Source organism: Meleagris gallopavo, chromosome 21, assembly GCF_905368555.1.
Source record: "Meleagris gallopavo chromosome 21, MGAL_WU_HG_1.1, whole genome shotgun sequence".
Taxonomy (NCBI): Eukaryota; Metazoa; Chordata; class Aves; order Galliformes; family Phasianidae; genus Meleagris; species Meleagris gallopavo.
Genome location: NC_139424.1, coordinates 4,003,366 through 4,018,190, shown reverse-complemented (window position 1 = coordinate 4,018,190; position 14,825 = coordinate 4,003,366). Strand labels below are relative to the sequence as shown.

Genomic DNA, 14,825 nt, shown 5'->3' with positions numbered 1-14,825 from the left:
ACAGACTCACAGAAAGGAAGGGACCTCACAGCCCACCCAACCCCAACCCCCTGCCATGGGCTGGTTGCCCCCCACCAGCTCAGGTTGCCCAAGATCCCATCCAACTTAGCCTTGGGCACCTCCAGGGATGGGGCACCCACAGATTGTGGCAGCAGTGCCAGGGCCATCTTCGTAGCAAAGAATTTCCACCTGACATCTAACCCAAATCTCCTCTCTTTTAGTTTAAAGCCATTCCCCCTTGTTTTGTTACTATCTTCCTGTGTACAAAGTTGCTCTTGTTGATGAATGAAATAATGGAAAGTGGAACTTACAGAGCTCTAATATTCAGCACTCACGGTTTCCTTAAAAAATGCCTGGGCAGAGAGCAAAGATGCTTGGACTGATACCAAAGGGAAGTGGAAATACGTATTTACAACCAGACTGGGAAACTTCTCGAAAGCAGACACCACCAACTCACAGCCATGCTTCAGAGTGAGTTAAATTTGTCTTCAGAATACAGCAGGAGTCTCCTCTTGCCATATTAATGTGAAAAGTGTGTTGGTGCTTTGTCATTGTAATTCAGCCGCAAGGAATATCTGCCTAGAAAATAGCGTTCGCTCCATGATTATGTATTTTCTGTTAGCACTTTTATAATAGTACAGCTATGACCACAATGAGGATGGAGTCATCTTCTGCAAGTTTAATCACTGGGTGGCTCAGTGTGCAGAAAGGAACGCAACCAGGACAGGAATTCCTCCCCACATCCCAGCTATTCACCAAGCATTCCTGATGGACAAAGGGCTGCAAGGCAGAGTGTGCAGGACAGACCCAGGCGACAGGCAGGAGTGAGCAGGTGATGCCCAGTAATGGCATCCAATGTTATGTTAAGAACTAACTTGATGCTCTGACTTCATGCTGTGTTCCCAGGTCCCAGTGAGGTGCCCTGATAGCAATTCTCCCAGCTTTACTGATACCAGAAAGGTTGCCAGGAAGGTTTTCATGGTCCAAATGTCAGAGAAATGGCACAGAATATGATCATATGCACTACAGACAGACTGCAACAGCTGCCCGTACGAGGAGCCAACTGATATCCCTTGGTTTGAAATCAAGACAGCCAGGGCCAACTGCTGCAGCACCACAATCTCCAGCCCCACAAAAAGAATGCAGAAAGCTCCCCAGTGCACACCAGTATGTTTTGGGGCTTATGGAGACAATGCTCAGCCAGCTTTGTGGTTCAGCTCCTAACTTCTGCATCCAGCACAAAAGGAGGTAACTTCTCAACCAAACGCAGACTCAAAATCGGTCATCAGACAAAACCTATCCAGCCTAGGGATTCCCAGCTATTAGAGAGCCACGTGATCCCTCTTCTCTCCCATTAACCAGAACCATTTCATGCCACGCACAATTTTGTTCACTCAGGATGCCCTCAAAATGACTGCAAAACAGTCTTCCCCTCTTCCTTCCGATTCACCAGCAAAGCACAACTCACACTGGGGAAAATCCAGCAGCACCACCAGCTCAGCTGCTGGTGGCACCTCCAGGTGCTGAGTGCCCAGCTCCAAAACCTGACCCCCCATCACAGCCCAAAGCATCAACAAAACAAACCAGTAAAACCAGTACAAAGAAGGAAACCACCGCCCATGCTCCACTGCCTCCATGTGCTACAGAGCCCGGTATGTGTCGGGATGGTAATCTCAGAATCGTCCCCTATGGGGGCTGCAAGTCTGAGATGCTCCCTCTGCACTTTATTTCTCTCAGAGCAGTAGATGTCACAGCATCCTGCTGCCAGCAGACAAACAGGAAGACCTACCTGGTGCACAGCAACTTCCTGCCCACCTGGCAGCATCTGAGCTGAGAGATGCTACAGGAATGAGTGGTATATAAATAAAAACGTAAGGCACGCCTGGGTCCATCGTCATTTCCCAATGCGTCTGTTAGCATCATAACTACAGGAAAACAGAAGATTGCACTCTGACTTTTTTTCAGATTTCTTTCCCAAGAGATGATAAGAAGTAATCTTCCTGTTGTTACAAATGTTTTATGTTGAAAATAAAGCTTTTATGCGTATTTTAGTTGATCTAAATACAGTAGATCTCGGGTTTTAAAATCACCAGATAATACACAATTATCTCAAGCTAGATTCTGATTTTGAAACGAGCTCTAATTAGCTCCCCATTTTATGCTGCTATAATCCTTTCTTCAACTCCCATGAGCATTACCATTGCTAAGCAGCATGAGGTTAGGAATGATGGATGATACCCAGAAAGGAAGACAAACAAAAGGGAAATTCAAAATCCCCTGAGATCACCCGCAGCTGTATCGGCAAATGAAGATTTCCACATTAGGTCATAAGACGACCCTTACAGAAACACATACCAAAAAGGCACGTCTTTATCCCGCTGAGTATCTGCTAGTCTTTAATGTAGTATACAGAGAGTGTATGTCCTTCACAGAGGATATGCACTAAAGAGAGTGGGAATTCAGCCTGCCTGGGAGTAGTTCTGAGATGAACAGCAACAGAAACATTTTCTTAATGTCTTATAGATGCTCACTAAAGATATAAGATCCCGAAATAAAACGAACCAATACGGGCTATATACAGTGCAAGTATTTAGAAAAACATCCAAGCACATAAACCTTTTTCTGACACATGGCTACCTTCCAAACCCAACCCAGCCCCATCATCAGTAATGCAACTAAATAAGGGCCAAATTCATCCTGAAAAAATGCTGATGCACTTGGGTGACACTAATTCAACTTTTTTTTTTTTTTTCCGTGTGATTTGGTCCATGCTTTTGACACATAAATCATTAAAAAGGCAGATTTACCCAAGGGCATTAGAGCATCTAGGTGGAAAGAAATACACAGAAGAAATGTTAGAAAAGGCACAGTGATACTATTTTTGGCCACCTGGGGTACGGACACCACTTTTTGGTACCACACGTGCACTAAAACTTGCACAGAGCTCCTCTCATTGCCGAAGCCTTCACTGAGCTCACGGGCTCTGAACGCAGATGGATGTATCTGGTTGGAATTTTGGTACAGAATGATTTCAGAAATTCATCGATACAGCTTGCAGGAAAGAAAAATGAGCCTGCTTTATCTCCAATTATATCTATATAATGCTTCTCCACTCATCCTTACACACAAAAGGCTGATGGGTCCATCTGTCCACGTGTAACAATGGAAAAGTACCGGACAGAAGAACAGATTTTCATGAATGAGGTGTTAATCAAAACCTTATGATCTGGAAGCGTAACTAACTGGGTCAGAAATCCAGAAAATCCTGCTGGTTTGATAGAATAGTGCCAAACAGTAATGAAAATACTCACAGCTAATAAAAGTTGGAGACGTTACTATGCGTGTTGACACTCCGCACACTGAAGACCTTCTTGGCAAAGCACTCAGGAGCCACTGAATGTATTAGTTTAATTTCACTTCTTTCCCTTCATGCATTCAACAAGTTCTGAGCCAATTATAACACACGGAAAAGGCTCCAGACCTTTTCTCATTTTAAAATTGTTCTGATTAATTTCTATTTTAAAATTACAAGTATGCAACCCTTTCTGTCTTGATTTTCCTGGGAAATGTCTCAGAAGACCTGAAAATTGTAGCTGGCTTTTTTTTTCTTTTTTTTTTCCTCCCTTCTGCCCTGGAGTGGAGGATCTTTCACAAATGCATAATTATTTTTACCTTTTCCAAACTATTTGCTGTGCGTTTAATTACAGAAGAGCTGCTAATAAAAGAAAATTACCAATTACTCATTCAGATATCTTGGTTTTGCTCTTTTGTTCTGCACAGTGTCACAACCTCCTCATTCCTCCATACACAGAGAGGTGCTGAGAAAAGAAGGTCTTGTAAAACAATTTTGTTTTTAATCATCGGGAAGGAGAAAGAAAAGGGCATGAACCCATTTTCTCATTTGTAAGTTTGCTTTAAGGAAAGAAGGACAGCGCTCATCAATAATATGATTTTATTAGCTGATAAGAACACGCCGCGTCACAAAATATGAGCTCAAGGGCAGGAGCTGACAAACGAGATTGGGAGTGTGGGAGTGGAGCAAAATATCACGGCAGCAAAACTGAACTTCCTGAAGGAAATCACTTCCAGCTACCAGTGATCCTCCTGGGGATCCCCAAGGTGGTCGGATTTTAATGCTCTGGGCTTGTCTTTCAATCTTTTATAATTACAGTTAGTCATAAATATGATGATTAGCAATAACAATGCAGCCTTTTCCCAGCTCCTCTGATTTCAAATTCCTCTTAAAATGGCTATAATTAATTACTCATATTTTCCATGCTGTCTTAGGCATTTATAACGGTTACTCTTGCGCAGTACTGATGCTACAGAAAGAAGTCAATGGCACACTCTTAATGAACAGCAGCATATAAAATGTCATAGTAAATTTTCACGTTTGCTAAATGCTTGCCTGTAAGTAACAATAGCTCCATGACTGCAAATAATTTTTCCCATTTTGGTTTTGTTTTCATGCCTTGTTTTTTTTCCAGGGGCATATTTTTGCTTTTATCTATTTGTTTTTCAACCGTTCTTTTTAAGAAAGAACACGGACTGAATATCATCATAGATTTTCTTTTAGTAAAACCTTTTAGAATGCAAAATATTTTCCCAGTAGCGAGGAAAAACAGTTCAGTTGGGATATTCAGAATAAACCCAACAAGCTCCAGAAAAGGAGTGCTTCAGAATGGTAGGAAGGTGGAAAAACAACACAACCCACACTGCTGTGTGCCCTGAAACACTGCAGCTCTCACATACAGGGCATGGAGCATGGCACAGGTATTTTTTTGGAGCACAAAACAGCCCGAGTGGTTTCCATGAGCGAAGCAGATCACTGCTAAGAAGTCTGTGTGGGTAGAGTTTGGTATCTAACAGCAGGAACACAGCTGTTCTGCTCCTTCCTATGCTGCGGCCATCGCTGTAAAACCTTTAGCAATTCAATTCTCTTTGACACTCATCTTTGTTACATCTGCTTTTTTGCAAACGGAAAGGGGAGGGTGAAACAAGGCTGGCTCAGAACACAAAACGAAGCTCGGAGCAGAAACACGTAACGTGGGCTTTTCCACCTTCAAATTAACAAAGCAGATTTTGTGCAAATGAAAGTGGAAAAATATGCCAGCTGGGGTATGCAGATCTCATTACAAACGAAAGGCTTGTTTTACAGCCATTGTCACATGTCAGCCTGATAAGCTGAACTACGGTAAAAAAATCCTACAGAGCTGAGGATCTCTAAGATCAGACGGAGTCTCTTCATCTAATATATGCAGCAAATATGTGTATTCCCTATATCTGCCATAGCAACAAGGAGGGAAGGAGGAATTAACTGGGTTAATAAAAAAAATTGAAGGGTCTCCTGTATGATACAACAAAACAAGAGAAACCTCTCAGCATCAAAGCAAAAGAAATGTAACAAAAGCACAGAGAATTATTTCAGAGCAAATCATTGAAACCAGCTGATTACCTGAGCTTGCACATCCCTGCTGTAGGGAATCCTGTAATGATGTCACAGAGTGAAGGACTAGATAAGAGAGGAGAGGAGAATCAGGGAACAATAAAAGGAGATGCCAAACCACAAACTAAACAGTAAGCAGCTCAACAAATAGCAAACAGCTGAGCTCAGCAAGGGCACACTGCTCATAGAAGTCAGTGGCATTATAAGGGTACGGCCGAGGCCAAGCTCTAGCCTGGCCTTTCTGCATCACTGGGTATTAGGATAAGAGAGAGAGTCACAATAAAAGCATAATTGCAACAGAGCATTCCCCCTTCAGAGCTGAGTTCTAGCTCACCTCCTGGGACAGCAATCAATATTCTCCTAGGAATAGTAACAGTCCCCTATGCACCACTAGAAAACAGCGCGCAACATTTTCCAGCTCTGTGGCCACATTTTTTTGAATTACGTGTAGTATTCATGCCTACATAACATCATCCTCATTAGGAACTCTAATAACAGCTGCTTATCAATTAGGCAGAAACGAGGGCTCCTTGTGAGACCCCGAGGAGCCGGCTGGGATGCGAGGCCACGTGCGGCCCTTCCCAGTGCATGGCTGAAGTCCTGCTCACTGCAACCTTAAAAAGATCTCCTCCTCAACTCAAACAACAGAGTGGAATTTTAATTACCTTGTCCTTGTTGCTGCCCTTGTGCGGGCAGGACACACTGTCCCAGCTCACCATTCAACCAGAGCTGCATACGAATAAATGGTTCTCGGCCTTTTTGTGTCAATTTACTCCATGGCTTTGGCCTGGAGAGCATGTCACTGACACTTCCTTGGGACAGCCCCAATACCTGAAGTGAAGCAACCAAGAAGGGCACGTTAACACATTTGCTTTGAAGGGGGTAATGTAAGTCACTGCAGCTTCCTCTACTGCTACGCTGCTCAAGTCATTTTAACGTGGACAATTAACAAAACTTGGACATGACATGGACATGCACTGGGATGGAGATGCCTTTCCCTTGCCATTGCTTTGCTCTGGAGAGTGTTTTGTGTTGTGTTTTTTTTTTTTCCTGCAGGAGCAGCAGTACAAACAGCAAAAGGATGGTATGAGATTTGCATGCTTTCCATACTGTCAAACACTTTCATTAGTTCAAACAGCAAAAACACAGCACAGCAGCACACAGAGGTAGATAAAACAGGACATGATTGTCATGCATTTTGTACTCAAACGAAAATAATTGAGACTTCTGAGACTAGGCCTGTATTTGGTTCATTTCTTTGGTGTGAATTCTAACAATGTGTGCTTTCACCTGTAGCAGCAGCTGCTCCATGTAAGCAAGTATTCAAGAACACAGCCGTGCACGGCAAAGAGGGGCTCAGACAGGCAGAACACTCATTTGCCTGCAACTCAGCACGGGTGAGGGATTAAAATCCACCCTTAATGAAAAGTGTCACAGGATCCTTAACGACCCTGAGAAATCAGGCCTTTCATTTAGCATTTAGTGAAATGTAACAGGGCAATGCCAGCTCCTTCGGCACTATTAGATCCACTCCATTCGTTATGGGAAGAAGGAGCACTGGGTGCCCACCACTGCTCACGGCCTGGAAGTGCTTTCTGGTGGCCAGGGGCTGGCAGCTCCATGTGTTCAGTGCTCCTTATCTCAGTTTGCATCTGTAATCAGGCGTGCTTAAACACCTGAGATGCCCAGCACCAGATACACGACACGGCTGGGAATTCGTGACTTCAGACTACAGAGGTGGAAGGGATTTTCCACGTGTTTGTTTAAATACTCTTGTGCACACTTTCAAGTAATAACAAGAAAAGGAAAAATGCTCTCATGTCCATAATCTTCAACCAAAACAAATTGAAGACTCTCCAGTCACGACAATGGCATTACTCAAATATTCCATGAATTCATTACATTAAGCATGAAATACTGAGTCTCAGTAATATCTGCTTTAGCTTTCCATGTTTCTAAACTCAGTGGCCCGATTTCTAATCGCAAGGAACTGAAACCAATCTTTGTACAAAACCTGTGCAATTCACAGAAAGCAGGAGAAGTAGCACTTTCCTTTAACATCCTAAACAAGCAGTTTTTCACAAAACACATGTGCACCCACTCCGTGGCACGGCTGTGATAAACTGAGCTGTGTACTGAGCATAAAGCACATCAAAACACCGGGGTAAGAAGAGAACCAATTCTTTACCTTTTCCCCAAAGATCCTTTGGCAGATGCCATTCTTTGCTAGCTTTTCTTTGACCTGCCGCGTTAGTTCTATCGTATCCACTTCCTGGTACATATAAATCTCATACTGCTCAGGTGTCAGAGGAGGAACTGAAGGTTTGGATGGCTTGGACAAGGACACGATAGGGGATGAAGGGAGGGGGCTATTCTGTGGCGTCTCACTGCGACTCGCCCCAGTCATGCTCAATTCAGAACTCTGCGAGTACGGAGATTCAGCGTTTGGCCACTCTTTCCAATACTCTGAAGAAGATGGTCCTTGGAGCTGGCTACGATCTGGCCTAGTCTGATTGCTGACCTTTTCTTTTCCACCACTGGCTTCCTCAACTTTTATATCTTCGGGAAGAGCTGTATTTCTTCTCTCATGCTGCACAGTATTCCACCAATGGTCTTTCCAAACACCACCACGTCCCAACTCATTTTTAACATGCCTCAACATACCCTGGGCAGAATCACTTATTCCATGAAGCTCTAAAACAGGCGCCTCCTGCGGCTCCTTTTTGAGCCCAGAGAGGTTCTGCAATGCAGAGATACTGGAATCAGTAACAGATGAATGTTTCTTCAGGGATATGGCCAAAGGAGGATAGCTGGAAACTGAAGACATTGCAGATGTAGATACTAGTTTGGGGGACAGGATAGAAATGTCAGCTTGAGACAAAGGTGTTGTTTTTAAGGCAGGATCAAGAGCAGCCTGCTGTGCCTCCATTTCACGTCGGGCTTGTTGCAGAATGGATCGAATAGCATCATCAGAATTGCCACTGCTAGATGCAGAAGGCGGCTGAGCCGGCTCAGCTATGAAAAACAACCAAAAGACTAAATGCAACAGAGGAACATGCTTTATATTCAACATGCGCTACTGTAAATATTTTCCTGTATGAAAAAGGGCTGCAATAAATTTCTGGACGGGAGGGGGGGAAGGAGGGAGTTTTCACTAAGCAAAGATTCTCACTTTCCAAAGTAAGGTAAGATCTCCAAAGTTCTGCACTGGAAAATTTTTATCACTGCCAAAAGGCTGGACGTTTGTACACACTGACCCAACTGCAGAAGTCTGTTACCATTTGCATGCTTTCCACCATTGTAAAAATTATCAAATAAATGCCTTTGAAAAATCAAGCCTTTGACTCTTCTTCTCCCACCCCCAATTGGTCAATAACATTTTGTGATTCTATGCACGGATTTATTTAACCTTTCACTTCTGTCTCCACAAACGAATCGTAACGCACTCAAAGCTGAGCACAGCTGCATTCACCTGGGTGGCCTATTAATAACCTCTTACAGTATAAATAAGGTGAATCTTTCTAACTCCAAAAATAAAACACACAAATTACCACAAAGCAAGAAGTTTAGTAAAAGGCTTCATTATTTAATTTGACGAGCCCAAATGTGCTTCTGCTTCCTGTTTTCTCATACCATGGTTCCAATCACTGGAACAAACTGCTCTACAAAAACCAGACTGACGCCTCAACACCACTCTGCGTCCCATTCAAACCTCCAGAATGGAGACATGGGTGCTTCTGGAAGAGATAGCACCTAACGGAGGTCCTGAGTGGTGAACTGGGGTTCTGCAGCAGTTAGGGGATAAGCAGAGCCTGGAACATGGGCGTACAGTTCTCTCTGCAGAATATGAAAGCTTTGCAATGGCATCTGTTTTCATTGTTTAAGTTTTCCACTGAGGATGCCAGTGTTTGAAAATCAGTTCCTCTGAAAGCTGCTCTATGAAGGATGGGAAAAGTGAAGCACTCGGGAATCCCATACACTGCAAACAGAGACCTCAAGGTGAAGTGAAATGGCCCTAGCAATATGCCTCACCTGAACACATTTCCAGATCTGCCTCCCTACCTTCCTTCCTGCACACGCTGTAAGGCACATGAAAAACTAAGAAGTGGGAGAAGACAGTGAGGCCATCTTTTCTGAGTTACCTACTGGTTTCATAGGGAGTTTGGAGGCTAAGCTAGCATTAGAAAGGAAGTCCAACACACTCAGATAAAAGATGATACTGAACAATGTGCTTCCAGCTTCCTGCACACAGCCCATGTTTTTATCTACGTCATCATCAGTGGCATAAACTCATTTAAATCATGTATTAACTAGTATTTTACATTTTGCCATGAGATTAGCTTAGTTTTCATTTGAAAGATGACTATCCAAAACTGCAAATCAGCACTAATTTTTTAAGAAAATGAAACAGAAGTATTGCAAAGCAGTGTCTACTTCAGCACCAGCCCTCTAGATGTACTGGAAATTCTTTTAAAGTTGAGAGAGCTGTGGAGTAGACAGAAATATTAACTACATGGCAGCATACAATGAGAAATTAAACTTATCTCAGGCCGAGATGTTAGACATTAATTAAATTTTTGGACTTGTTGGCTTGTTCATTGAAAAAGGCCTATATCCTTACATTCCATAACAAAAAATAAAGTCGTGCTGGAGTTTGCCTGTGTTATAATTTGAGTACACGGTGTCCACAGTAAGCTGGCAGTGAGGTTCTGGTAACTGCTGACTACCCTGTGACCTTCACTCAGGCAGATCCCCTCAGCTCCATGTGTCCCTGGGGCCTGAAAGGGAGAGTGCTGAGCAAAGGCCCCGTCAAGCAGTGATGTGTATGAACTTATCTTGGGCTGCATTACAGACAGAAACCACTCCACTAAATAAAGAAATTTTAAAAGGCACTTTAAACCTACATTCAAGGTTTTAAGAATATAATTAACTGACCAGAAAGCTCATGGTAATTGTTTTAATTAAATTCTGAAATAAAAGGAGCGAGAGACAAAATGAGGCTGTACCTGTTTTCTGTACTTGCAGCTCCCTTTTGGCTTGTTCAAGAATGGATTTGATGGCTTCATCAGAGCCAGTCTCTGTGGTTCGGATTCGTGTGGTTATATTACCTGAGGAGGAAAACAAAACTAATGACACTGGGAAAACTTTTATTTGTTTGTTTGTTTTTTAAACACAAATACAGGCAGTATATACTAATGTGCTGCCAGCATGACCTGACAGCAGCTCACATCAAACCCTTACCAACATCTACAACACCAAGAACGCCCTTAGCACAACAGAGGAAAAACATCCTCACTGCATGAAATCTGTCCACCTGCTGCACTGAATGATGAGAGCAGTAACATCACCAGAGGAAGAGCTATGTGGTCATACTGCATTTTCAAATATAACACGCACAAGTCTATATTTTTAACTTCCCTTCTTTTTTTTTCTTTTCTTTTTGGAGGGGGAATGGAAACAGAAGGGAAAAGAACTGGAGGGGGGAGAAATAAAGACAAAAACAGAAGCTCAGAAACCATCCTTGAAAACTGCATCAGCTACCAGGCGAAGTAGGATGAGTGCATGTTCAGATCAGAACAGAATTTCAAAAACCTGGATACAGGAAATCAAAACTAATTTGTGCCTTTCTAGAGGCTGGTACGTTAACAGAAGCAGTCATTTAAGCACCAGTGCCATCTGAAGTACTTTCCAGCTAAGAGTTATTTCTAGCCTTTTGTTCACTCTTTTTTTCCCTCTGTTTTTCTTTTAACCACTATGGGGAGAGAAAGAAGGGAAAATTCCTAAGACTGGAAAACTACTGCATTGTTCATTAACAGATTATCAACTTAAGCGAGCTACATAATTTCTGACTGAAATCAAAATAACTGAGGGGTTTTGAGGTAGCAGTTTTTATTTTTGTCTGGCTAAAAGTAAAATTCTGCAGCTGATCTATTACAAAGCAAAATGTTCATATTTTAATGATATTTTACTGGTCTGATGTTCCCCTGTCTTTTTGCTCAGTCTGCTTCATACTGCACTGTACTAAAGAAAGCACCACACTAATTTAACAGCTGATTCAAGTGTATTTGTCAACATAAGCCCTGTGAGGAGAAAGAAGGAAAACCGAGGGCAGAAGCAGAATGCGACTGATCTTGGATCACACACAATTGCGCAACTTTCCTGCTCTAGAATAATAAAAATAGCAGAGAGAGCATTTCAGTAGATGCAATGATTTTCAGGGCCACTTCTATCACTTATCTCTCTATCTGTGTATCTAGCGAGGAGGAGAGTAGAGAAGTATCCAAACAGGGTTAAGTTAGTACAGCAGCAGCAGAATTAGAAAAGCGAAGTGCTGGTCTAACCCATGGTTTGTTTTATACTTACTGTCTGTTTTTCTATCAGATTCCAGGCCAGAATCAAACTGCACAGTTTTAAGGAAACACACAGCTAAAGCACACTCCACTTCCTAGGTATTGACTGCAAAGAAAAACACCTGCCTGTGACGTACCTTCAGACCCATTTCTTCGTTTCGGTACTTCCTGAAATAGTCTGTTCAGGTTCTGGCCTGGATTCTCTGTTGAAAAACAAGTTTGGTAAGAACAAAACAATCAGGGGATGGTTGCTCTGACATCATGGGCTGTGTGACATGAGAAGATAGCAGCCTGTCTCTAGAGACGAGGGTTCAAGCGTTCCTCAAACCCTCGAGTCTCTGTCTGAGCGCTGGAGGAGCTGGCTACTTTGGAAGAAGCAAGGCTGGCTGATTTGTTAATAAAGATTACAGCTACGTTCGGAAAGGAGATTAGACAGATATAAATAAATGTCTAGAGATACCAAAAATGAAGAGGTTAAAGATGGGCAGATAATCCCCTCAAGTACAATCATCAAAAGGAAGAGCAGATTATAAATCTAACAGCGTTCACTTTCAATTAAACAGAATCTAGACAAATCCTGCCTGTCCTTTCCAATAGTTCTAGCCTGTAAACAACTTACTTTTCAGTTTCTCTAAATGTAAATCTCAGTCTCTGCTTAAGATGAATCACAATGAAATGCATATGTTATTTCTTAAAACCACCACCCTACATATGCAAAGCTGCTTTAAAGTTGGCTTCCTTTTTTAATTAGCCATTTCATGCATCACCTATGATATTTTGTCACAAGACACAACAAAAACACGGTCTCAATGAACAAGAGAACCAACAACTGCCATGTATTTCTGACAGCAGCAGCCAGAGACCCCTCCTCACTCCCCATTTCAGTCAATGTTCCCTGCTCCCTGTCCTGGCTAGCCAGTGGCTAACACATCAGCCAAGGTACTAACCTGTATGGTGCTGAAAAGCAGAGCTACAAAGCTGTACTTTCTGCACCGTCCTGCTCGAGGTAAAACAGCAGCAAAGCACAAATGGCCTCAAACACAGAAACCTTCACCTTTTTGCACTTGCAACTAAGAGGAAAGCTGGGCAAGTCCCTCGGCTGGTGAGCGCTTACCTCTTTGTCTACCCTGGATGCTGCGAAGAGCCAGGATGTTCTGCTCGTCCGACAGGAACTGCTTCATCTTATGAAATGGCTCCTTGCCTCTCACAGTCAGTTTATTCCATGGCTTTGGCCGGGCTAGTATCTCACTCACAGACCCTTGCGACAGTCCCAACACATAATGTCCAAATATCCGCTGTCCAATATTGTGCTTGATCAACTGCTCTTTCACCTGACGTGCAATTTCGGCTGTGTCTATCTCCTCGCCTTCGGAGATGCTCCCAGCACTTTCTGACTGGCTGGGAGATGGGGCCATGCCATTTACATCCGGACTTTGTTGTAATGGACTTTGGGAAGAGATGGAGTTTGTGCTGTAAGGACCTGTTGAAAAAATCATGCTTGTGCTTCCTGCTTCCTGCATTGCCTTGGAGTAGAAGGACTGCATTAGCTGTCGCTGGAGGAGAGAGTTTAGTGCAAATTTTCCTGTGGAGGCCAGGGGTAAGCTGGGGCTTGCCAGGGATGAGCTGAAAAAGTCTTGACTTAAACCCGTTGGTGAGAACTGGTGTGTACCATTAGTATTGGAAGCCTGCTCCCCCGCGTTGCGGAGCAACTGAGAAGGAGGGGAAGCCGGCAAGGTTGCAGGACGCTGACTCTCAGGCTGGTCTTTCCCTTTTCTCCTGGCTGACCCTACAAGGAAGGTCAAACATAATGCATTATGGGGGATTAAAGAGGGAAAAACCAAGATAAAAAATGCAAAGTTTGCCCCGCAAAGGGAAAAAGTGCAGATTGACAGGGGCCAATGAAGTGGTGGTGGGATTTTTGTTTTCGTTTCGTTTTTGGTTTGTTTTCTTTTTTTTTTTCTTCTTCTTCTTCTTCTTTTTTTTTTTTTCCATAATTCAAATTTCAATAAGCCAAACAAGGCCCCCAAAACAAACAACATGCATTTCATGTTTGCACCTTTCTTGTATGTTGCAGCCTGGAGAATCCCCCTTACAGACATTAAAACTAGAACAATTACATGAAGTGCAGTTACACATTTAAAATCAATGCAGTTACAGACAGCAAGTCCCTTTGATGTCTCTCATTCAAGACATTACTCGTTGGACCTGACTGAGCCCAAATGCAGCAAACATTTACATTTTGGAACAAACCAATTTGAATAAAGGAATCACCAATAGGTGGATGCACCAAGATCACTCAGTTAAGTCATAAAACTCTTCAGAATTCAGTAATCCCAGTGCCAGTGGCAACTTTTAACTTTCTTCCAGCTGCAAAAACCATAAGCATTCAAGTATCTGGAAATTCCATGACTTGCCATTTAAAAAATGTGCACACAAAATGTAAAAAGCCCACATTAGGAAAGCTAAACAGCAAACACACTTCACTAAAAAGACAGTATTTTGTTTTTTCAAGCTGACCTGCTGGCAATATATCTAAATGTATCAGACAGGAAGATTATTGTGTTCTGCATGCAAACATTTTGCATAACATTGTGCGTGGGGGGAGAGACTTCTGGTGCCACAGATGAATTTGTTCCCAAAACAGCAGACAGCCTCAAACACTACCACTCGGTACATCTCGTAACGCCTCCTTCCTAACCTTTAAAGAGTCTCCAAGGTCTCCGAGCTTTACTTTTCTATCCAGCCTATAAAACTGCAGAAATCAAACACTTCCCAGTGTTCTTGTTGCCTGCTCATCTTCCTGCCGTGCATTAGCTCACACTCTCACCTCTTATTCAACCCTCCCTCCCTTTATGAGACACAAACATAGTAGAAGAGCTGAAAACGGTGTCAACCTACCACTCAGGTCACTGTTTGTGATTCGCAGCGTGGCGTTCTCGGACTGCAGCGAGCGGTTCTTCTCCAGCAGCAGCACCTCCAGCGGTTTCGATGCATCCTAAGGAAAATCAAAGTGGGAGGTTTGTTTCCAA

At 43.0% G+C, this 14,825-nt stretch overlaps 1 protein-coding gene across 6 annotated transcripts in view; it reads right to left on the bottom strand.

Moving 5' to 3' along the window:
* The window catches only part of CUX1 (cut like homeobox 1), a 226,856-nt gene that overhangs the window by 46,110 nt on the left and 165,921 nt on the right, over positions 1-14,825 (bottom strand). The window contains exons 14-20 of one of the 6 annotated variants that reach the window (XM_085240894.1): positions 14,695-14,791; positions 12,911-13,582; positions 11,934-11,999; positions 10,453-10,554; positions 7,635-8,461; positions 6,112-6,277; positions 5,456-5,512 (exon numbers count right to left, since the gene is read on the bottom strand). In XM_085240894.1, the coding sequence (XP_085097020.1) occupies positions 5,456-5,512; positions 6,112-6,277; positions 7,635-8,461; positions 10,453-10,554; positions 11,934-11,999; positions 12,911-13,582; positions 14,695-14,791 (1,987 nt within the window). The remainder of the gene's footprint in view (positions 1-5,455; positions 5,513-6,111; positions 6,278-7,634; positions 8,462-10,452; positions 10,555-11,933; positions 12,000-12,910; positions 13,583-14,694; positions 14,792-14,825) is intronic. The other 5 variants (XM_085240895.1, XM_085240896.1, XM_085240897.1 and 2 more) reach the window with 5 other exon arrangements.